A 24215-nucleotide genomic window follows, 5' to 3' on the forward strand; every position below is an offset into this window, starting at 1 on the left:
CTTAAGTGGAGTTACCGTAACTTACATAGAAGCTCTGCCACATTTTAGTGTACTGGATGGAGCACTTCATGTAAGTATGTGTTGAACTATAATCCTCAATAAACTCATTTGGAGATTTAAGAGAAAAGGATTCAAAGATACTTTTAATTATGCAAACTCATTTTAATAATGATTTTTCATAACTGAAAAACGGCAAATGTAATAGTTAAAAAGGATGACAATTTATAATAAAGAAACTTTTTATTAGCTTAACCTTACTGAAATAAAGACAATTCTTTTTTTTCTTTTTTTCATTTTACAAGAAAAAAACATGAGTTTTAAGACCTCGGATGTTAAAACTAACTAAATGTTGTTTTTAAACATGATAAAAATATATTTTCCTGCTACAACCTTAATGTCCATTCAGTTTTTTTTCCAGTTCCGTATGTTTTCAATGATTTGTTGTGCACTTAATTTTCCATCTTCAAGTTGTTGCTCAATAAAACTTTGTAGTTCTTCCCATTTCCTAGAACCTTTGTCAATGCCGTCTTGCACCAATGATCGTGCAACTTCCATTCTCTTACTTATTATGTCACTTCTTAACTGGGGCATATCATCAAAGGATTTCCAGTCCAACGGATGAGGCACATCAATTTTAAGTTCTCCTTTACGGGTTGTTACATATGTCTTTAGTCCTTCATTGGCAGAGTTCTGAATGTTTTGCAGTAGTTGCATGATAAACTCAATACAAGAGTTATACTTTTGGATAGCAAGGTCAATAAGTCGGTTTGCCTCAGCAATAAGCCTTTCATAGGAATTAACAAATTGGTCATAAGTGTCTTGCAGTTTTACACTAAGAATTTGTTTATGCTCTTCCGTGAACTTCTTGGCAGTTTTGGACCAATCCCTGATCTTTTCCTCCATAACTTTGGAAAGTTCCATGATTTTCTGTCTTCCCTTGTCATCTGCATTGGTCACCAAATTATTAGCAAGTTCATAATATTCTTCAACAAATATCTGTACTTTAACTGCAACTCCAGAGACATAGCTTGCATGGAAATCCCTCAATGAATCAATTATGATCTTTATCAGTTGCACGATGTTCCCCTCTATTTCATAATACTTTACTGACCAACCCATGATATTTGGATCTAAATACTCTTCACGCAAGGCCTTTGCATAGATCAGCAACTGTTCTAATTTCTCTGAAAGTTCTTCATACCAACTCTGGATATATTTTTGCAGTTGGCTGGTAATGCTATTCAACTCCCCTGCAAAAGTATAAAAATTTCTTGCATATTCTGAGTTAATGGCATCACTGTACATTTGCTGAGTTTGAGCCTTCATATCTTCATAATTTCTAGACTTCAAGGCTTCAATGATTTTTTCTGCTTTTTGTGAGGTTTCTTGAACCAAATTCTTAAACTGCTTGAGTTCCTCTACTATGTTCACTTTCTGAACAGCGGTAAAGACTGCTTTTGTAATCTGCTGAAGATCTTTAAAAACAATTAGCAATTCAGAAAGTATTTGCTTGCCTTGGATAGTTTTGCCAGTGCCTGGTACGCTAATCTCGACATCATTAACGGATTGAACTAATCCCTCAAAATATTGTTGTATTGATTGAATAAATTGTTCGATACTTAGCAAGGCTTTTTGCATAATCATAGCATACAGTTCTTCACCAGTGTAGATTTCAGATTGTCCTGGTATTTTGAACTTTGTACTTTTCACAAATTTGATAGCTGCATCAATCAGACCTTTTACTGTTTTTTGATATTCTCTTATGAAAACAATTGAGTTATCATAAAACTTGATTTTCAGTTCATGATAGTTATTAAGGATTGGCTGATCTGCTGGTTCTTTATACCATTTTTGGGCTGTTTTCATGAGGTCCGAATATCTACCACTGCTCCCCCTCACTGCTGAATAGAGTTGATGTTCCACTTTATCAATCTGATTAACAGTGGCTGTGTATGTTGAAACCACCTTGCTCTGTAGATCTTCCTTCATCATTAGAGTAGCATCCTTGATATTCATTCCAAAATGTTCCTTGTGGTACTTATTAATGCACTTGTAGATGGCATCAGACATCTTTGGTAACCTTTCTTTTAACCCATTAACTACATCCTGAGCAGCATCTTCTTTCCAATTAATCTTGTTCTGAATCTTTTCAGGGTTTTTTAGTGATATTTCACCTTTCAGTATTAATGTATCTTTTCCAGGAGATGTCTACAGAAATAAAAATAGATTGAAATTCTAGATAATATCTATAACATTACCCTTGTTCCCTATAGGACTAGCTATGACTGCATGATAAAGACTGGCACTCAAGTTGGTTGGTGCCACACTTATTCATATTGTGTAGCTGCTGGTACAGTATTCTACATAAGAATATGTTTATGGGGTCACCACACTGACTATGCCACATAGACACATTTCTATCACCAAAATGAACAAATCTAACGGGACTTTTAGAAATTTCAATCAGTTTCAATTATCTACTTGCTATACACCACCAATGGTGATGTTTCAAGATAATGATGCTTACAGTAACTTGACTAAATTGCTAACAATAATATAGTTCACTTAAAAACATACTTACCAAAGAACGGCTGAATAGTTTCCCTTTGAGTGTTGTTGGATCCTTCTCAAGCAGAAGTCCTAAACTACCAGTAGATGGGGATGTCACGGATGAAGAAATCCTATTTGCTTCATGCTTACAACGTATTTGGACATTTGTGAAGGTTGGACTTGTTATATCTATTTCTATAGCATGACTAGGCATCCTAAGTAAGAAAACAATATATTATATAGATAAAAATTACCTGTAAATAATGAAAATATTTTCAAATATTTAAATAAAAATTAAGAGAATTATCTTGCAATGTAAGTATATTTAGTTTATTACATAGAACACAGTTATAATGTGACCTTCATATTGCAACTGTATAGAAAAATCACATGATATTACTTTCTTTGAAAGCAACACATATGTACATATGACGGTGCCCTGATAGCACCTCTCTAGTAAGATAATAATTACTATAGGCTGAGCAGGGACCTCTCTACCATTTGTTGAACAAGTTTCTTTGAAAGCAAACACTCTTTCAAAATTAATAATAATAGCATGTTCTTCTATAGCGCTGCTAGTTTCACGTAGCGCTTTACATAGATATTTTGCAGGTACAGGTCCCTGCCCGTGGAGCTACACAATGTTTTTGGCACCTGAGGCACGGGGAGATAAAGTGACTTGCCCAAGATCACAAGGAGCCGACACCGGAAATTGAACCAGGTTCCCCTGCTTCAAACTCTCAGTGCCAGTCAGTGTCTTTACTCATTGAGCCACTCCTTCTCCCTACATAGAAAATATCTGTGATATCTTTGATAGATAATTATAGATAAAAGATATAGTATTGTTAAAATGTTAATTTTGGGATTTAAAAAAAAAAGGAGAAATAAAGTTATTACCTTAGACCCTCAAAGGAGACATCCTGTTGCCAATCAATACTCAAATCTGGATGTGCAAGAGTTCCCTTTCCATTCAGATTTAAAATGTTTCCGTTTAGTGTGCCAGTCGTTGAAGCTGCAAAAGGTAACATAATGTTACATTACAGACTGGGACATATACAGTAGATCTTTTATTAAAGCCTCTAGTTTTTGTTAAATTGCACCATCAACTATTATAATGATTTAAGCTGTCAAGCCTTTTTTCAATGTACCAAGTGCTAGGCCATATCGTATATTATTTCTATGATGATTGATGAAAGGCCGATATGAAGCAATTGGAGTCGATAGGGAGAAGTTATACAAACCTGTTAAGATAATGGATCTGCTAAATACAGTATGTATTGATTAACAGCAGATACCTTTTTACTTTACCAACAGTTTAAAAAGGCTAATTTATGCTTCTCTGACATTCAGCTAGCTGACATTACTATAGCTCCCTACACACTAGTCTCTAGTCTTTTTTCAAATATTTTTCCCCCATGCCCTTAAAAATACAATGAGCAAGGGTTTATGTATTAATCTTCCAAACAAACAGTTTCTGGTATAACAATGCTTAATCGTTTTATTTTTCAAGAATATGAACCGTGGGTATGAAATTCACTGGCACCTACCAGTACCAATAATATATATTTGGAGAGCTATGAGTGGGGGATATGCATTTTTCAAAAAATATATATGCCCACCTTGAAACATACAAATAAAGTCCTTCAACAACTCAATTGCTGGGAAGCCAACTGATAATTATGACATCATTGGAATTCACTAATAGATTTCTATGGAACCAATTACAAGTATCATCATCACATATGATTGGCTCCCCAAGAGTAAAAGTTACCACTAGCCATTTCCATTAAATCAACATTTTCTATTTGAATTTCTTCATAACTTAACAATTACAACAGAATCACATAGTACTGTTACAGATAGAAAAAGACGTATTGCTTACTAGACTAGACCTTTTACCAACAGTCAATCATTGTGCTTTGCAAGTGTATTATACCTAAAACTTTCTGTTTAAAAAAATGTAAACTTACCTTCAAGATCATACTCCAGAAACTGTAAAGTTGAACTGCAAGTAGCATCAATGGAAGCCACAAAAGCATCTGAGTTGTTCTTCAGTTTTGTTGTCCATGTGAGATTGTATATTGGTGAGGCAATTTGGACAGATCCAGTCAAAGCACCAAAAGCTGGAATGAAAAGACCTCCAGGCAAGCTCATTTTAACAGGTGGAATCTCTATGTTCTGCTCAGGAATTTCTATTGTTGGCAGATCAATGTCTGCTAATTTATTTACAATGTTATTGAAATCCAAATTGTAGAAACTTTTCGGTAGTGTGTATCTGGCAAGTGTTATTTGATACTGTGGTATTGTTACCTCAAAGAATGGTATTTTATACTCTTCCATTGTAATATATTTTGTTGTGATATCAACTTTGGGGAATTTAACCGTTGGCAGAGAAGGTAAGGAAAGGTCAAATGGCAAAGTACTTAACTTTTTGTGTATTTTGATATTGTTTATGTCCATTTTGTATGATGGAACTTGCAAGTTTGTAAATGGAACTTTAAATGATGGAATTTCAAGTACAGTTGGCATGTCCTCTAAGATATTAAAGCTCTTAGGGTCTGGTAATTCCAAATTACTCACTTTACTGGGGAGCTCTTTCATCCACTTTGGAACTTGCAGAGTTAGGGCAGGAATTGTTATTATGAATCCATCTGCAAGCTTATTAACTGGGATGGGGAAGAAGAACCCGTCTGTGTTTTTGGTGTAAATCAGTGATGTGGATACATTTAGGTATTGCTTTTTCTCAGCAGTTGTTGTGAGATCACATTTCAAAACATCCCATATGCTTTTTTCATAAACTGGCAGAATGACTGATTGGAGGAAATCCACATGACCTTGTAATGACCCAGCAATATCAAATCTTGCATCTGTCTTATCATTTGAGAGCTTTAAGTTATGAGCTAAAATAACTGACTGTAGAATGCCTTGCCCATTGAAACCAAATTCTTGTTTTTCTGTGTCCATACTTAGTGAAATGCTTTGACTTAATGATGCATCTTCAAAATATGAATTTGGTTGATTGACCTCTAGCTGTAGATTTGCTAACAAACTCCAAAGAGCCAATTCAAGAGTAGCTTTGCAGTTTTGATCTCCTCTGGTGGTAAAAGCTGGTGTTAATCTTAAATCATTTTCACCACTGTGCTCCCAAACTGCATAAATGCGCCTGGTCGTGGCTTCAATAGCAAGGTTTTCAATTATGTCCAATGTTCCAAAACCATCTGCTTTAGAGTTACCCACAAGTTTAATTGAAGATCTAGCACCATTGGAATTTAAATAGGTGCTTGCTTCATTAGTGAGCTTACCAGAAAATCCCTGATTAGACAAAATGGTTCCCGTTATATCTCCTTTCGTTACTGACTCCAGGGAAAGGTAAGATGTTAAACTTTCTAGGCTCAGTGTGTGATCAAGTGTTCCTTTAGCAGTGTTACCATATTTTGAATCGTTAAAATCATAACTCATGGTCATTTTTGATGAAATAGTAGGTTTAGTTTTCGTATTACCAGTAAGTTCCTGTTGAAATTGCAATTGTAAAAGGGGTATATTCATTTCTCCATTTGTTATCACCGATGCCTCTATATTTCTCTTTCCAAATGACATAGAACTCTCATGCTTTCCTTCCATAAATGCTGTTTTCAGTGCTAATGCAGTGGCTAGTTTTAATCCTCTCTTTCTTGTTAATCCTGTTGTGCCGTCTATGTTAAACTGAAGAGCATCAATGACGGAGGTGGAAGTTACACTAATACGAGCAGAAATGTCTGACTGATTGTATAGTCCAGCACTTGTAGTTAATGAAATCACATTTGATTTAAATGAAAAATCATAAGTTAAGTTCCCCATAGCTGGAATAAGAATATTGTTTTGCCCAGTGGGTAGATTCAATTTAGGCAGGGTAAGTCTACGAAGAGTATTTGGAACATTAAGTACTGGTAGTTCCAAAGAAGGTAAAACTAATGTATAAGTTGGTATAGAAAAGCCAAGCACTGGTAACATGAAGCTTGGTGTGCTTATTTCCTTAGGAATTACATAGCCAAATGCAGGAAGTTCAGCTGTGAAAGGGGAGACTTCAATATTGACCAGTGGTATGGTGTATCCAGGTATTCTAAAGGTTCGTGGAACCTTGCTGACTGAATTTTCTACCTTGTATTTGTCAAACTTTGCCTTTGCTTGGTTATATGATTCCATTAGATGGTTCAATGCATAGTCACGTCTTATCTCAAACTTTTTATTGAGTATCTTCATGTTATAATTGATGGATTCATAAAGTGCTTCTAGTGGCAGTTCTATGGAATGCATATCTTTATTCTTCTTGTACTGAAGCTTTACATTCAGATCAACATTCTGTTTGGTAGTTGATAACAAATTCTTCAGACCAGTTCTTTCCCACAGGGAGAAATCTCTAACCTCAGGGGTTTTAAATGAAGTATATGGAAGTGGAAGTTCAGGAATGGATATTGGTATAGTCAGGAAATCAAGATTTGCCTCCCCATTCATTCCCACGATAGCCTCAATATTTTCTTCATTGTTGACTGCTGAAATAATGTGTGAAAACTTGTACTGGTTGAACCTACCATTGACTTGCCAAGAAATTTGTTGAACATTTGAATTGAGTATAAAATCATAATTATTTAGGAACTCAATTTTGCCAGTCAGTTTTAAAGGAAAACTAACTTTAAGATTTCCATTATTATTGGTGGATAGTTTCATTTCAAATGGCTGTGCCAAGAAGGAAAAGCTGTGCCTTATTGTTCCAGTTGTCCGTCCAGATAGTTCTGCATTGTGAGTTGCTGTTAGTTCTACTTTCATTTTACCAACCAGTCCTTTTCCCTTAACAGACACAATACTGTTTCCAACATTTGGAGATTCTGCTTTTGACATTATCTCAATATTTACATAATCTAAGAAGCCTGAATCATACTTCATGCTTTGATCTAGTTTGAGATATTTATCAGTTATTTTATTTGCTCCTGATAGCTCAATAAGAGGGCCATTCAAATTGAACCTAAGGTTTGCTTGATGAGTACCTTCATCTGAAAAGAGAGGGCAGTCCCACTTCCAGCTTCCTTTTCCAGAGGAAGTGATTGAAATTCGTCCAGCTTCGACTAATGAATCAATCCCATTCTGAAGTTCAAGCTGACTTGCAATTTCCAACAGTGGAATATTCAGTTTATGAACATATTTGGTGTTTATGTCAGCTAAAATCTTTTTCTGTAACTTGACAAGAATATCATTATGGAATTCTGCTGAACTCTTATCAATGTGTAAACTGGCTATTGTCTCTGCTTTGCTCTGGATGTAGCTACCTGTAAAGGTTATCTCACTGCTATGGTCAAGTTTAACATACTTGTTAGACACTGCCACTGATTCTTTAAGAATTAACTGTTCCAACATAGGAGCAGAAATGCGAGCATCTGCCCCTAATGTAAATGCCAAAGCCTCTATCTTTGATGTCGCTTCTGCTGACAGGGAGGCAACAATTTCAGGATTATTTTCAGAAATAGTCATATTATGGACACCAGCAGAGGTTGTCAGTGTAAAAAATGGAGATGTCACTTTGAAAGAACTAGAAAGTTTGCCAAATGTTGGGACACTTATTGTATGTGGAATCCGTGGGAGCTGGAACTCTGGTATCTGAATATCAGAAAACTGGAAATCTACTAGATTTAGCTTTGGAATTGTTAGCTCAGGAATTTGCACATTAGGCATGTGGATTTCTGGGAAGGAAAATGTAGAAAATCCCATGTCACTTATTCTTAAGTTTTTGAAATATATCTCTGATGATGGCCATTGAAATTCACTAGAGATAATGTTATCAATTATTCTTACAATCTGTAGTTTGAACTCATTCAAGTCAATTGTATATGAAGGCACCCGGAAAGTGTTTAAAATAGAAAACTCTGGAGTAACAAATCTTGTTGGAATTTCAACTTCTCTTAGTCTTTTAAAATTGAACTCAACAGATGGCACATTTAAATCCGTGAATGGAACAGTAAAATATGGTGTCTTAAAGGTTGCATCTCTTAGCGCATTTAAGCTAATTTCAAAGGCAGGAATATTAATATATCCTAATTTAATTTCTGGAATAACAACACCATATTCTACAAATACTTTGACTTTTTCAGCCCACTCACGGATGTTGTTTTCTGCTGCAAAATTAGTTATCTTCTCTGCTGCAATGTTCCATTGTTGTGAGATATATGCCACTATTCGACTGTAGATTTGGCTCACCTGCTGCAAATATCTTTGACATTCCATCTGTATATCCATGGAATATATTTGGTTTCTAACATCTTCAAGGATTTCCCAAGTTCTAAGTTTCAAATCATTTAATACAGTTGAACTCATGAGATCCTGACACCATTGCATTATGGCAGACAATTTGGTGTCTTTTAACCTGTTACCATAATCGGAGACAATTATTCTTACTTCATTCAGGTATAGATTCAGAGCTTCTGCTTTTTGTGGCAACTCAAGAGCTTTAATTCCATTGTTTAGTGTTTTAGTTATTTCTCTGATCCAGTTGTTCACATCATCCACAAACTTGTCATAATTGAACGATTTCATCTTCTTTATAACAATGTCAAGAGAATTATTGATGTCATCGACCAATCTTTTGTAGTCATATTCTTTCACTTGCTTCACAGCATCCTCAACGAATGTAAGTATTATGTTGAAATATAAATTGAAATCAATATCATTTAGAATGGTTGTTATTGCTGTTATTGTTTCTTTAACTTTTTGTTGATTAAGAAGCTGTATGAACTTGTCCATAAGATACTGAACTTTTTTGTCAACATCATAATCTGCAATGAGGTCCTGGAGTTTGTCAGCAACAGCATTGATTTTCCCACTTGCATCATATTCCTCTAGTAGTGTGATGATAACATGCTTTATTTGTTCAATTATTTGATTGATATTTTCTATTGGCAATGCATTTTTTAACTTTTCGACATACTGAGTCATTTCAATGGTTTGCAGATGTTTTTTTAAATTTGTCATGGTTTGTTCAATGTCAATTCTCTGAATTTGAGCCTGAATTTGTTGTAGTTGTTGCTGTAAATTGGCTTTTATTTGGTACAAGTCCTCAACATTTTGCATCCAGGCTGCTGCGCTTTTCCTTATTTCATTAACATCAAGCTGATCTACATAATTTTGAAGGTCCTGAATCATTTCAACTGTCTTCTCGCTAATTTTATACTGTTTGTCTAAAGCTTTGATGTTTTCAACAAATTGTTTAATCAGCATTTCAATGGCTTTAGTCAGGTCGTTAAGGTCATAATTTTCTCTGATATAGCTATCCAGCTCAGATAGACAATCTTGTAATTTAGAGACTGCCTCTCTAAACTTGTTCTTAGCATTTTCAATTGCAATTTGAAGGTCTTCTGCTGTCATTTTAAAATCCTTGGTTAAATAAAGTATTCTTTCTTTGGCTTCATTAACCTTTCCTTCTAAGTCCAAACTGTCCATGTAGTCATTCATTTTTTGGGGAAATTTGTCCAAAGTTCTTTTATACTGCCTTATGTATTGTTCAATATTGATGGCTTTTAAGGAATTTTGCAAAGCTTGCAATGAGGTTAGTATAACACTTTTTATTTTCTCAAAATAAAATGGCATGCTTTCAATAAATGGCAGACTGATGGCATGCGTGTCCTTATTCTTGTCATACTTTACATACCCAGAAATACCGAATTCTTGGGGAATACTCACACTGTCTCTCAGGCTCAGGGCATCAATTGGATTAAACATAACAAATGGTAGCTGAATCTGCCTATCCAGTATGGAGAGATCTGCTAGAGTTTGCCCACTCAGTTCAATTCCAATTTTTTCATCATTATTATAGGCACTAAAATCTTGCGTATACGTGTTTTGGTTCAGCTGGCTTTTTAGTTTCCATGAACTTAACTGCTCTGAAGGAGTAAATAGCACATTCATCTTATAATCAATTAATGTATTATGTGTTTTTCCCATTTCAAATGAATGGCCAGTGGATCCTCTGTAATCATGGTCTAAATTAAAGGCAAAAGGCTCTGCTTTTAAGATGAATTTGCTGTAAAGCTGTCCTGTATGTTCACCGAAAATCAGCAGCCTTCCATCTCCAGTAGTATGCGAGTCAATGGTAATAGTAAACGGAGCCATAACTGAACGAATAATATTAGTAAAGCGCATGGATTTTGTTTCACAGTTTGTGCTGCTGCTGAAAGATGCAGAGAGGCCAGCAATCTCCGTGTTTACTCTATGCGTGTGGGCTGTACCTTGTATATTTGCCACTGTGTCTGTTTTCAGACTTGCTGTCAGGTCTTTATACTGGAAGGTATAGGAATGTTTCACTTCATCCTTGCTAAGTGCACCACGCACATTGCCATTGAGATTCATCTGCAATGGTTCAAGATGCATATGTCCTCTGTTTGTTAATTCAAGTGCACTGTATTGGAATTCATTATTTAATGTGGCGGTCATGGTGTATGGTTGCAACTGCAAATCAAAATTGTGTTTGTAAGACTTGTCAGAGCTTATTGTATTTTCAAATTTTGAAGTGAAGAGTATTGATGCTGCAGCAATGCTCAGGTCATTGCTGTTCTCCAGTTTCATTTGCTCGTAGGATCCCATCAAGTTATTAGAGAACTTCAGCCCTTCTTTGTTCATTTTAAAGTTTAAGACATTTTTAGTGTCCATGCTAAGAACAGTTGCCTGATACACACTACCAAAGGAAAGCTCAGTTAGGGCTGCCTTCCCATCCACAGTCAATTTTGCATTGTGTTCTCGGTAACGTCCACTTGCTGTCATTTTCATGGCTGCTCCTGATGATCCAATACCAGCATTCAATTCATTCTCCAAAGTTAAAGGAGCAAAATTGACATTTGTTGTTGCACTGGTGGATAAACCATCCTGGTTGATTTTCAAAGTAGCTTTGTGGGCAGCCCTATTTGCCTGACTGTTAAGCTTCACATCAGCATTTAATTCAATGCCAAGGGAATTCAGAGATCCAGAAAGTAAGGTGTAAAATCGTTGGCGCTTGTAGTCAGCCTGATATTCAGAGCGTATTGCTGCCATTTGTTTCGATATAGTTGCATCAAATTTGTTTAAGGCGGCCACGTTGCGGTATTTTCCATTTGTGTCAGATTTAATAGACAACTGTCTGTTTCTGTAATCTAGTGTCATTGTGTTTGTGATAGCTCCATTTTGCAGATCAGTTTTTGAAGTAATTGTCATTGCTTCTTGAAGAAACATGCCAGAAATTGTATTAGTTGCCTGTAGGTAAGATGAATCCAAATTAAAGGTAGAATCTGCTTTTGCTTGTATGTTTTCAGTGTTATAATTGGTAGTAATCCTGTAGTCACTATTTGCAAACAAGGATGCCATTTTAAACTGGCCTCTAGCCTCAGCATCTGTGATCAGTATGTTATTTTTCATTGATGACTTCACTGATGAAGTAGCAGAGGTTTCTATTCCCAGGATGCTTCTGGCATCACAGGCATATGATCCTTTAAATATTTCATTACTTCTGAAGTTAAAAGATTTACTAAGTCTTGTATTTAAATCAAGAAGACTGTGTTGCATAGATCCTTCGTATGACAAGAACAATGATTTCTCTGGATCATAAGATGTAGTTGCAGAACCTAAAATAAAAATAACCAATATTATAATTTCCAGGACATTTTTGCATTTAGAAAAATATTCATCATTAATTATAGTGAGTTATTTCACTGGGGTTCTGGTTTAATTTCTAAACATTTTTTGTGTTTTTGGTGTAGATTTTGTTTCTTCTCAAAATTTGATTTCACTTTTGTTTTTTAACTTTTCACAAATGTTTCCAGAAAGTTTGACAAACAAGAAAAAACAATAATCTGAAGATAGGCCTTCTTTGGGCTTTGTCTCATATTCGTAAATTCGTTCTGAAGTTTAATTCAGAGTTTGAACTGAACTTTGAAGTTTCTAACTGTTCAACTCTGAGTTTGAATCTAACACCAAATTTTTGACGTTCAGATTTCAAACTCGCGAACTAGACGTAGTCTATAGTATTATCATAAAAAACATGTGAAAATACTTTGAGTGACACAACATCTAGGCAAAAGTAGTGAGTCAATTACTGTGAAAGATTTATAACACGGTAACTCTTAGGGGCTAGGATACAGTGTATGGAAGTAAACAAAAGCTTTAGGTAAGGTGTAGCACTTCAGTTTCAATTATTTTTAACTATACTCATATTTAGAACTCATTTAATTATGATTTTAAAACATATTGATGTCAGTAAGCAAAAAGGTTTCTGGCAACAATATTAACAAATCAACAGTAAGATTGTCATGTAGCTAAAAATTGTTCACATTATTATAAGTATTTTCAGAAAAAGTAACATACCATCAATACTATATGAGAAAATATCCAAGACTGAGTCCGCTCTCATGTTATACTTGGCACTGAAAGTGTAGACATCGCTTGTAGTGTTTCCTCCAGTATAAATTGCAGACCAATTATAGTAATTGCTTTTTATATTGGATGAGAGCTCCAAAACACCAATTAAAGGAACTCTTAGTTGGTGAAACTCGGGTATGGTAAAGGCAGGAATCCTGAACTCTTGGGATGCAATTTTCAATCCCATGGACTGCATGTCTAGTGAAGGTGATCTTACAATTCTTGGAAACTTCAATTGTTGAGATGATTGTCCACCAAAAGGTAATGGGATATTGATGATAATACTATCCTTGTTAAATTGATATTTGATTCTTCCATCGCTATAACAAAACAAATAGATAAGGCAACATCAAAACTTAGTTTTTTTTCCCTAATTGACAAAACTATACGCCCAATAATGTATCGGTAATTTTTGATGGATTCGATAAGAAGAGACAATACAATAACTGAGATAAGGAGATGATAGAAGGAATTATAATTTTTAAACATGATACATTTTTACGAATAAATGTAATTTACCTATTTAAGTATAGTTGCTCTGGAAAAGTTGGAAGACCCATTTCCTGAAGGTTTAGCTCTTTCAATGCAATTAATTTATTTTGAAGTTTAACTGCATAAGGAATATCCTTTGATGCCTTCTGAAGCCAGTTATTGGTGGCCTACAATCAAAAGAGACATGATATTTATTTTTAACACAGGTTCATTTTAGTACATGAAAATATATTGAAGTGTTGATATGAAATTATTGAGTACAAAATACTCAGCAGAGCATAAATTTGTTTGCAACTGTCTGTAGCCCATTTTCATCCAAAACATAAGCGCAAATCATTTAAAAACAATTCTTACACTTAACAGAACCTTACCAGTAATGATTGTGAAACAATATGTCTGAGCGTCATATCAGATTGAGCAACTTTGTGATCCAGCACATCATTAGCATATTTCTTTATAGCCTCCGGATAATTAGACAGATCAGAGAAACTGACGTCGGGGATTTTGGAAATCATGTTCTTCACATTAGTGTTAGTTCCAGTATTCCATTCTAGTTCAATCTTGTTGTTATCTAAAAGCAAAATATTTATCAAAGAAGTTAAACGAAACATTTGGAAAATCCACTTCTTCTTGTATTTGTTCATCTTTCACATTTTGTTTAGTAAAATGCTAAGGGTAGTAGACATATTAGGAGTTTAGAATTAAAATGTTGACATTGAAATTTAACTTTTATTTAATTAAAGTTGAACCACAATGTACAGTACTGTACATTGTTTTGTATAAAGCATGTAGTTGTAAGTGGAATGAAAAGTTTAACTTTTACTATCACATTCCTTTTCAAGCACTCGTTCAATAATACCTTACGGTATGAACACTCTGATATTTAGACCAGTTATGTGTTCCTTGTAGGCAAACATGGCTTCACTAATATGCGTGTTAAGATTTTGAATTGCTTTGGATTTCAACTACGTGATCAAAATGATATCTTGTGGTTTGTAATCAATAGTCAAAGTAATATCAACTTCTCAAAACATATGGAGAGATAATGGAAACAAATCGAGCTTGCAAACAAGGCTACGATACTCAAGAAAGTTCACTTTGACTTTTTAATCTAGAAACAAGCATATCAATATAACTGTGTAGGTGGAATATGAAAATCTAGATGTTTATATCCAGTTAATATACAGAGGAAGGAGATGTCATTACTCTATTTAACACAAGTAGGTGCAACAACATTTGCTATATCTGTAGTATTTTATGCAACACAAATATTACTCAAAGTATGTTGTTGATTACAAAAGTTTATTGGAAACTTTCACTACTAATTTTGATCAAATGGTCTTCAAAACTGATAAGTCCACCTACCATATGTGAACACCACACTCTGTGATCCAGACACATCACAGACTTTGGCAGATGATTGTAGCTGTAGTCTGAATGCATGCAGTAAATATTGAAGGGAAGCCTGTGTTGTCGCTTCCAACTGTAACCGTGGAATGGAAAGCACACCACCCACTAAAGCTTCACTCCTTCCATCATAACTGTGAAGAATGAATTTTCAACACATTGTCAGAAGTGTATGCAGATATTCCTAATTCTAATTCAGGATGCATCTTGATTAATACTTTTAAGAAAAACATCAGCCAAACACTTTTCATTCATTTTTCAAATTTTTAAATGTTTTACCTACAGTGAAAACCTTAATGTTTATTGTTTATTTTGCTTTTCCACCTTCATTAAAAGGACAGAGAACAAATATGGGGATTTAATTAAGCCAGGTTACCTTATTTGTCCGGTGAGAGTTGCTTCAGAAACCTGTTGGTTGTTGATTTCTAGAATAACAGCATATGACTTCTTTGACTCAGTGGATTCATCATTAACTTTCATACTGACCCCAAAGTCAACATCATAATTTGGAATTTGCACATCACTTGTTAACATAACCTTGTTGCGGTTGTATTTCATGGTTAATGTTGCCTCACATGATTTTGTACCTACAACATAAAAACATGTTTTGTTGTATTTTATATATATATATATATATATATATATACACACACACACAAACATAAACTGTATATGTATACTATTGTAGGAAAAATAGAATAGAAATTACATTTGGATATTTGATTTAGGAGCACCCATGGCAGGACTTCAGTATCGTGAGTGCTCCATATTTAGTATATACAGTATGTAGGCTATGGCACAAGTTTTCTAAGCCAGTGGTTACCATCATGGACCCCGGCCACACCAGGTTTTAGAGATAACCATTGCACTTGCTCACAAGTGAATTCCCCTAATTTGCATGTGAATAGATTTGTTGGTTGTCTCAGAATACTGGTGGGACCAATGGTCTTTGATGAGAGTTTTGAGAACCACTGTACTAAGCAGTCTTTTCCCTTAAGACACCTTCTGTCACTAGAAGACACCTTACAGTCCATTGACTTGAATGGTCTGTAAGATCTCTCTCAGCCCTTGTAAATGTTTAATAAAGATTGGAGAATTTTGGGGGGCGAATTTGAATCTGCCTCAGATTGGTCAGTTCCTTTGAGCTGTGGATTAGTTTAAAAACGGCAAATCTACTGTTTTTTTCTATCACTGACAATTCGCCCAGGGCTGTGTGAGAGAGACTAAGACTGGGACTTTCAATTTAGACGTGTCTCTTGTTGTATCTATATCACCTCAAAATACCCTCCAAATAAATTAGGGAGAGATGCTTGAGCTGATAAAGTTTCACACGTGAGGTATGCTGGGAGATATGCAAATTGATGTGCAAAGTTTATTTAAATGAGTCCCATTCCATACTTCCTAAAACAATTTCCATACCAACTACATAGGGTTGATAATCCTAAGGCACCTAGTGCCTGGAATGGTGTACTGGTATCAGACTCAACAGGACTAGAACCCACAACCACTCTGGGCAGCAGAGCATCACTTGTATTGTACATTACATGAAGCAGACAAGGGACGGTTTCCAACTCTGGTTCTTGCACTACTATCGAAGACTTCTATATAGAATGCTGTGAGTGCAGATGTTTCTAAAACCTATTTTTCTGATAGGAACATAAAAATCCCCACTTTCATTTATGAATATGATGATGAAAACCCAAAATAGGACAATTCATCATCTAAGTACTTACCTGCTGCTTGAGCAGAAAACTTCAGCGTGTCAACAAGGTCTTCTCCTTCTTTACTTAGTCTATAGTTAGATGTCACAGAGTATTCCTCCACTTCTCCTGTTGGTTGAATCTCCAATTCAAATCTTATAAAGATAAAAGCAGGATACTTATTTCTACTGCAAAAATCTGAATAATTTTACTGTATGCAAATATATCCCATATGTAGACTGAAACCCAAAATATTATGGGCATGGATAAGCACAAAGAGCACACAGCAAAGAGAAATATGTATGTTTATAATCTAGTATTCATATTGAATAATTTTTGATCTGCATATACATATACTGTAGAGTAGTCATGTCTATGCTTTAGTAAAAGTGAATAGATTAATACATTGTATTAGTAATATTTTATAGGAACTACTGAAGTAATAATATATTTAAAGTTTCTGCCCCTCCAATATTGAAGAAAGACCCAGGGAAATCTTAAGGCTGCACACGTTATTCTCATTATCTGCTTCATAGATATTATTTCATATGTTTATCATTATATAGCAAAATCATTGTTATTTGAGAAAATATTGCAACCGTGTTCTGCTTACTTCAATAACATATATAACATAGGATGAAATTCCTATAGTCTTATGGATATAAAAGTATTGATTAAAGGTAATAAAACCATAAATAATATTCCCCTGTCATAAGCTGTTACTGCTTTAAAAGTTCAATCACAGTTATAAACAATATGAAGTGATTTATAAATTACCTGGTCTCTCCAGTCAATGGAAAGTATGGAGCTCCATCTATTGAACTGGCATTAGAATAGCCCACAGTAGTGCAGTAATTTAGACCTGTAAACAAAGGCCTGCAAGACGACCATGCTTCTCTGTTTTCAATGATGGATGTCATGACTTCTGTCTTTGATGCAAAGACCAAGTTAAGTTTGTTGCTAAAAAAAAATTATATACAGTATTAATTTTACTGTTAAAAGCGGGGGGAAAAATGAAAATAAAACTGTACTTTCTAAATCTATCAATTTAATGTCAATTCATGATAACAAAAAAACTTGTTTTTCATTTTGACATACTTGATGCTGAAGAGTTTTGTTGGCCCCTTTGGTGCTGGGATGGTGAACTTGAATTGTCCTTCTTTAAGTGACATGCGCGCTTCAACTCCAGATTCATGGTACATATTGGTGTTCATTTGAATTGCATGTCTAGTAAATTCAGGTATGTGAATTCCTAAATGTGTTACAAATTCCACTGCTACTGCTGGCTTCATAGACAGTTCTGCTTGCATCTGCAGGGGGGAAAAAAACACAGTATATTCCTATGATGTATACTAAATGTACACATTAAAAAGTAACATATCAAAATGTGTCCCTTTTATTCATTCATTGGCAGCAGTTCTGTTGATCCAGTAGTTTTAACTAAAAATCTCACCACAAAATGTATATGCTTCAACCTGCTACAAATATTCTTGTACAAGTTATTTAACACAACGCTCAAATGAATCCGTTGCATGCAGGTTTTTAACATGATGAAATACAAATTAAACTTATATTTAGATTTCTAGTAATGTGTTGCACTAAATGCATGATGCACCAAACACTGCCTGCGGATTCATTATTACAATGTAGCCCACATTACAGCAAATTTACTAAGAAGACACAAGGGAGATTGTCATTTATTTTATCTTGGCTTACCTTGCATCAACAAGCAATGTTTTAAGTGGTGAAGTAAAGCTATAGGAGTCAGGCAATGTATGTAATGAGATGTACCACATTTTCTATCATCTGTTGCTTCTTCATTCATTATATGTCAAATGCAACATGGAGGGTGTGGGGGGGGGAATCCAAGTCAATCTTGGAGCAAAACTGGCATCTATTGTGCAAACATCTAAAGGAACTTGCTCCAATATTTGCTATGTGTGCACCAGCTTGGGATTTAGGTTGTGTCAGTGGGAGAAGTTGCCCGGTGCATGTGAGTTGGAACAAATCTCCCTGATTCACAATATGCGTTTCATTTTTTTTTTTTAAACTTGACAAATAACTTTTATAATATTTGACGCAACTCAAAACTCAAGATTTATTGTGTCAAAACACACTTTTCGTAACACAGACACTGCCACCCTCTGTATGAGCTTTTATTAATCTGCTTAATAAACTTGCACTAAAGTTATATGAAACATTTGAAACAAGTTTATTACACTCATCACAGATTTGAAAAAGAAGGTAAACTATTCACGTGGTAATAGTCAGCTTTATACATTATGCAGTTGTCTCAAGTGAAGAGGCCGACCCAATAACTACAGCTTATTATTCTGAGACAAAAGATAATAAAAAAAAACACTATTAAAATCCCATGTAGTTCCCCCAAAGTCTTACGAGATACCTGTAATAACTTTACTTGGCGTTAACCTGGCTGATACCACACATGTAATAATTTTTCCAGAATCAACATGGCCTATATATTGATTTAATATTTGCACTCTAATCTAGAAGGTTCTCAATTCCAGTCGTCAAGACCCCGCAGCAGGTCTGGTTTTCAGGATATCCCAGTTCCAACAACGGTGGCTCAATCAGTGATTGAGCCACCGGTGTTGGAACTGGGATATCCTGAAAACCTGATCTGTTGGGGGTCCTTGGGGATTGGAGTTGAGAACTTCTGCTCTAAGCAGTGACTTTGGTTAAATTGCAATCAATATACTGTACATACTGTACAGTTTATGCAAGAACTTTCACAATGACTTCAAACCAGTATCTAGTTACACATTTTGGATGCCAATTCATTCACCCTATGAGAAAGCATCAACAACTTATGAACTAGGGTTCATAATTCTATTACAGGTGTGTTTTAACTTTTTTTTGTTGACAATTTCTGTCTACCATTCAAATGAGCCAGTGAAGTTTATTTTCTTCATTTAAAATCATTGATCTTTAATTGTTACTGTATCTTATTGACAACAGCTTTGCTAACACTTACGAACACAATAATAAATACCATGACTTACATTTCTTGCTTGAATCTTCATACCAGCCCTGGTTCCAGGAGTTATTATTCCAGACAAGGAGACTTGGAGCTGAAACCCTGCTCCCGTTGGCAGATCAAACTCATTGTCCATGAAGATATAGTGAAGAAAGAGATCACTCTCAACACCTTTGGAAATGGCCTTCACAATCTATAATTACATTGAAAATCGATATATCATGAATTACAATATATATATATATACGCATTAATATGATCCTTAATTGTGTTCTAAATGCAAAATGGGGGTTGTTCAGATTATATCAAAATATGTGTTATGTTTTCTTATACATTTTGTTGAAGTACTTCTTAGAACTACTGTATGAACATACAGTACAGTAGTAACTATTGGTATCCAATTATGAAATCATTATTGTTCAGTATAGCGGGACTCTGCAATAAAATTGCTACTGTATACAGAAAAATAGGTGCAATACTGAGGAAAATAAAGCACCAGAATTATATGTTGATACTTCTGGTGTTGTTTAATGACGTGGTATTATGAAAATAAATTTTACATATTTTAATCACTAATTTAGGTAGCGCTAAAAACATTTTTTTAATAACAAAGAACAAGATAATAATATTGTTATCACTAATGTAACTTAATTAATGTTCTAGCTCAGGAGACATTCATTCAGAATATAGTATTGTATACAATACCTGTGCAGGTAGCTCCTGTGCAGTATGCAAACTCTTCATTAACATATTCCCCAGTATTCTAAAGTCGCTCAGTTTCAAGTAGCCTAATTCTTTTCCCAAGATTTCCAGATATGCGTTAGCTTCAGGAACAGCACTAGATCTCACTTCCCTTATTAGTTTTTCAACATTGTATAGTATTGCTTTTGTTAAGTCCTGAAAGAAATGTAAATATTAATAAGGGGAGTACATACATACATATATATATACTGGGGGGATTTGCTCTAATATTTTTGCTGTTTGCAATATGCATATTTACCTGCTTTTGTTTGTCCTGCTTGCTGACTCCAAACCATTTATACAGAATCTCAGTCATTTTGTCTGGAACTTTGCCATCAACCCAGTACAAAGCCTTCATGGCACTATCTGGAAAGAATCCTCCTTTCCCAAACAAAGCCTCCATAGTGGGCTCCAGACCATTTCCTTCTACGCTTACCTGCAGGATTAAAAACAGACAATGCTTAGAAATATTGTTAGATATGTAGTCTAATCAATTTTGCATAAATAATGCCATCAATATTATTGATTTCATAAGGCCTTCCATTCTGATTATTATGTATTCATGTAATGTTATTGTTATTTCTTTACTGGTCAAACCCCAACATATTCTATAGTGAAATGCAATTGGAGTGAAAATAGTAACTACTGCATGGACCCATAAAAGTACGGTAGATTATAGCCTTAAAATATAAACCTGCCAATAAATACAAAGTCCACAGATCAAAGGAACGGGCAATTGAATTTGAAGTAGGGAATAGGTAAAGAATAAGGGAATTACATGAATGAAAGAGGTGAGCTAAAGGAGATGTCACAGTGGCTTGTTCCTTAGACTGGCATCTGTAATGTATCAGGTCCCGGCTGACAGGCCATTTTCATTTATTTTCTTTTGCATTGTCCCTAATATACAGTTGTAATCAGCTTTGAATTTGTGCAAATTCAGATTGAAGAACTGTGTTTCATTGGACCACATACCTCAAACATGTCAATGGATTCTCCGAACACGTCCAGCGTTGCCTGCAGCATAGCTTCCTTAGGCATGTAGCTACCAGAATCAAAAATGACATTTCCTTCTGCTTTGGCTGCCAAAGTCTCATCCAGGCCTGGAACAAGCACACTCTTGGAAATCTTGTAGTTTCGGGAGAACTTTCTAAAGTCCATGACACTTGGAATCTGAGTGGATTTCAGAGACTCTTCTACTTTACCTTTAAGTCTGCAACAAAAAAAAAAAGGAACAACATGCAACATATGTCAGCAAATGTTAATGTTTTCTGTCATTTATACGTAGAATAAATGTTTTTTTGGAACACTTGCAGTGTATAGTCAATTTGAAAGACAATGTCCAAGATATCATAAAAGCTTACAGTATATCCCTTAAAATACTGTAGTAAATGTCCTTGTTCTAATATGTACAAACATTTCTTTATTGAAAAGGTAAATATACTACAGCGTGTTCACTCAAACGTGGTTTGCATTAATTCTGTAAAATAAAAAGTAGTGTAATGCAGGCACTCATTAAAAAGGTGAAAAGATACAATCTGCCGGTGCTTATTTACTTGAGAGAGAAATCCTGCAAAGTCCAAAGGTTTGCATCATAGATATGAAAGTAGAACACACATATCGGACTTTAAAAAAAAGGTAATAAGCCCACGAAAATCCTTCGTTTTGGCTACAACAATCAGCCTTAGCTGAGTGCCCTCATCTTGGTAAAGTTGGATTTTCGGAGCTCTTTGTACTTGTACTACTCTCTTTGCATTAATTCTGACCAAATTATACATTATTATAAAATATCTATTTCTATATTTTAATTCATTGAGTACCGATAGTGTGAAACAGCAACACAATGCACTACAATACATAGGTTGCAGCTGAGGCAACTGAGGTGCTAAGAGAGCGACATTAAATGAAACACATCATCAAGTTTAATGCTGTCATAATTCAATAACTGGGATGACTTCAGGACTTCATTACTCCATTAATCCCTTTAGTGACAGAAGCAAATAAATGTGACATGTCACGATCATATCTAGAAATAAATGAGATTAGGAGCAAATACAATGAGATATATCTTGGAAATATTTTTCTTACAGGGCACTTATCACTCTGTCCCATGTGCCTCCCCTAACCAAAGACATACACTTCCTATGCTGTTATTATTGTTTCATGTAAAATGTGAACTTGCATCAAATAAACCTATCACTTGAGAGCACATTCACATGTCTCAGACAGGTCTGCAACCCAGCTATTCACCATTATCTCTTAGCATACAATGCTTTCACTGCCGCCAGGGATTCTGGGAAATGACATGCAAATGAGCACGGATACTAAAAGTTGGAAATCAATCATTGTACATGTTGATATAGCAAAAAAGGGGGTTGGTTGTAAAGGAAGGAATTTTTGGTAGGAAGGAGGAAAGGAAAAAGGAGAATACTGATATTTAAATAACAAATACACGTAAATTTTACTTTTGAATAATTGTTTGTATTACATTATATTAAACAGTGTTTCCTGTTTCTAATGGTTTGTTGACTATATAATTTCAGTACATATGTACGTACTCTTGAGTCTCTGGTGCCTCCGAATTCAGAATGTTAGCAATATGTGAGGCCACAAAGCTTTTCACTTGCTCATTTTCATCTTTGACCAGTGCTCGAATGACTTTGCGGAGGTCCGACTGTGAAGGGTTTTTCATCAGCATGAGATAGGCAGACAGTCTTTTCTCCACTGGAGAGCTACTTTCTTGGAAGGTTTGCACAAGTATACCTCGAACCTGGATAAAAATTGGCAATGTGTGAAAAATAAATTTTTTAGGAACTCGCACTCCATACCTAACTGAACCACTGATTGAGCCACCTGTGCTGAAGCAGTGATATTCCTAATACCTGGCCTATTGCTGGCCTTTGAGGACTGGAGTTGGCCACCCGTGGTCTAGGTACTAGCAGGGGTAAAAGGCTGGTTATAAGTAGGGGAGAAGGGAAATAAAACCCCAAAATGTTGCACACTATGAAGTGATGGATAAATGGTGCATTGGTAAATGAAATGATCATAAATATTAGTTTTTAATAGATATTAGCTAAAATATGCCTAGACAAGACAATAATACACATACTGAACTGTACTGTATGTAAACCTCCTGGAGCAGATGTATATCAATTAGAAATGTACCTCATCTGTAATGGTCATTTTGCGGAATGCTTGGATAGAAGCCTTTTGGACAGCAAGTGATGGAGTTTGGCTCCTAACACACTTCAGAAGAGAAGACTTAATTTGCGGATTAGCATCTTCCAATGCTTTTCCCATAATGCCAATAGCCTGTAAACAGAGCAAAGAACAATAATGAAACACTATCTATTTCAAAAGAAGATGTAAACAAGTATACTTACAAATGATAAATGAAGTATACCTTGAGGCTGAGGAATGTCTTATCTTCATCTTCTGTACACTCATTTACAATGAGAGATGCCATGAAATCAGCAACATCCTTTAGTTCAGGTGTAATAATTTGTTTGTCTTCATAGAAACTATAATATTAAAATACAAAATTATACAGAAGGCAGCTAAAACAGACATCATACTGTACACTTTCCCAAACATCCTCAAAGATTATTTATGTACGTTATGAATGCATACTGTACATTAAAACAGGAACCCAATGTGTATTACATCATAACATATACCCATGTATACTTGCAACATGTATGATGTAACAAAAAAGTGTTAATTTTTGTCAATAATGATCTTGAGCAATGAAAATCAGAAGCACATACGCTTAGTCTGAAATGAGCAAAAAAAAGTTGTATCGGGGGAAAAGTAGTTTATTGTTAAAGAAGTGCTTTAAAATGAGAGAACATACTGTAGCTCAAATCACAGCACATTCATTCTCTCATTATACATTAATATTTGACAATATTTAATTTTATATT

At 35.0% G+C, this 24215-nt stretch overlaps 1 protein-coding gene across 1 annotated transcript in view; it reads right to left on the minus strand.

Moving 5' to 3' along the window:
- Window positions 1-221: 221 nt before the first annotated feature.
- The window catches only part of APOB (apolipoprotein B), a 37931-nt gene continuing 13937 nt past the window's right edge, over window positions 222-24215 (minus strand). The window contains exons 11-29 of the mRNA XM_075598448.1: window positions 23696-23813; window positions 23458-23604; window positions 22851-23062; window positions 21268-21505; window positions 20555-20731; window positions 20260-20451; window positions 19580-19747; window positions 17655-17866; window positions 17334-17516; window positions 16590-16711; window positions 15233-15443; window positions 14815-14990; window positions 13821-14020; window positions 13477-13616; window positions 12904-13277; window positions 4521-12164; window positions 3448-3562; window positions 2582-2765; window positions 222-2208 (exon numbers count right to left, since the gene is read on the minus strand). Coding sequence (XP_075454563.1) covers window positions 403-2208; window positions 2582-2765; window positions 3448-3562; window positions 4521-12164; window positions 12904-13277; window positions 13477-13616; window positions 13821-14020; window positions 14815-14990; window positions 15233-15443; window positions 16590-16711; window positions 17334-17516; window positions 17655-17866; window positions 19580-19747; window positions 20260-20451; window positions 20555-20731; window positions 21268-21505; window positions 22851-23062; window positions 23458-23604; window positions 23696-23813 — 12619 coding nt within the window. The 3' untranslated portion in view covers window positions 222-402. The remainder of the gene's footprint in view (window positions 2209-2581; window positions 2766-3447; window positions 3563-4520; window positions 12165-12903; window positions 13278-13476; window positions 13617-13820; window positions 14021-14814; window positions 14991-15232; window positions 15444-16589; window positions 16712-17333; window positions 17517-17654; window positions 17867-19579; window positions 19748-20259; window positions 20452-20554; window positions 20732-21267; window positions 21506-22850; window positions 23063-23457; window positions 23605-23695; window positions 23814-24215) is intronic.

The sequence above is a fragment of the Ascaphus truei genome, chromosome 4, assembly GCF_040206685.1.
Source record: "Ascaphus truei isolate aAscTru1 chromosome 4, aAscTru1.hap1, whole genome shotgun sequence".
Classification (NCBI taxonomy): domain Eukaryota; kingdom Metazoa; phylum Chordata; class Amphibia; order Anura; family Ascaphidae; genus Ascaphus; species Ascaphus truei.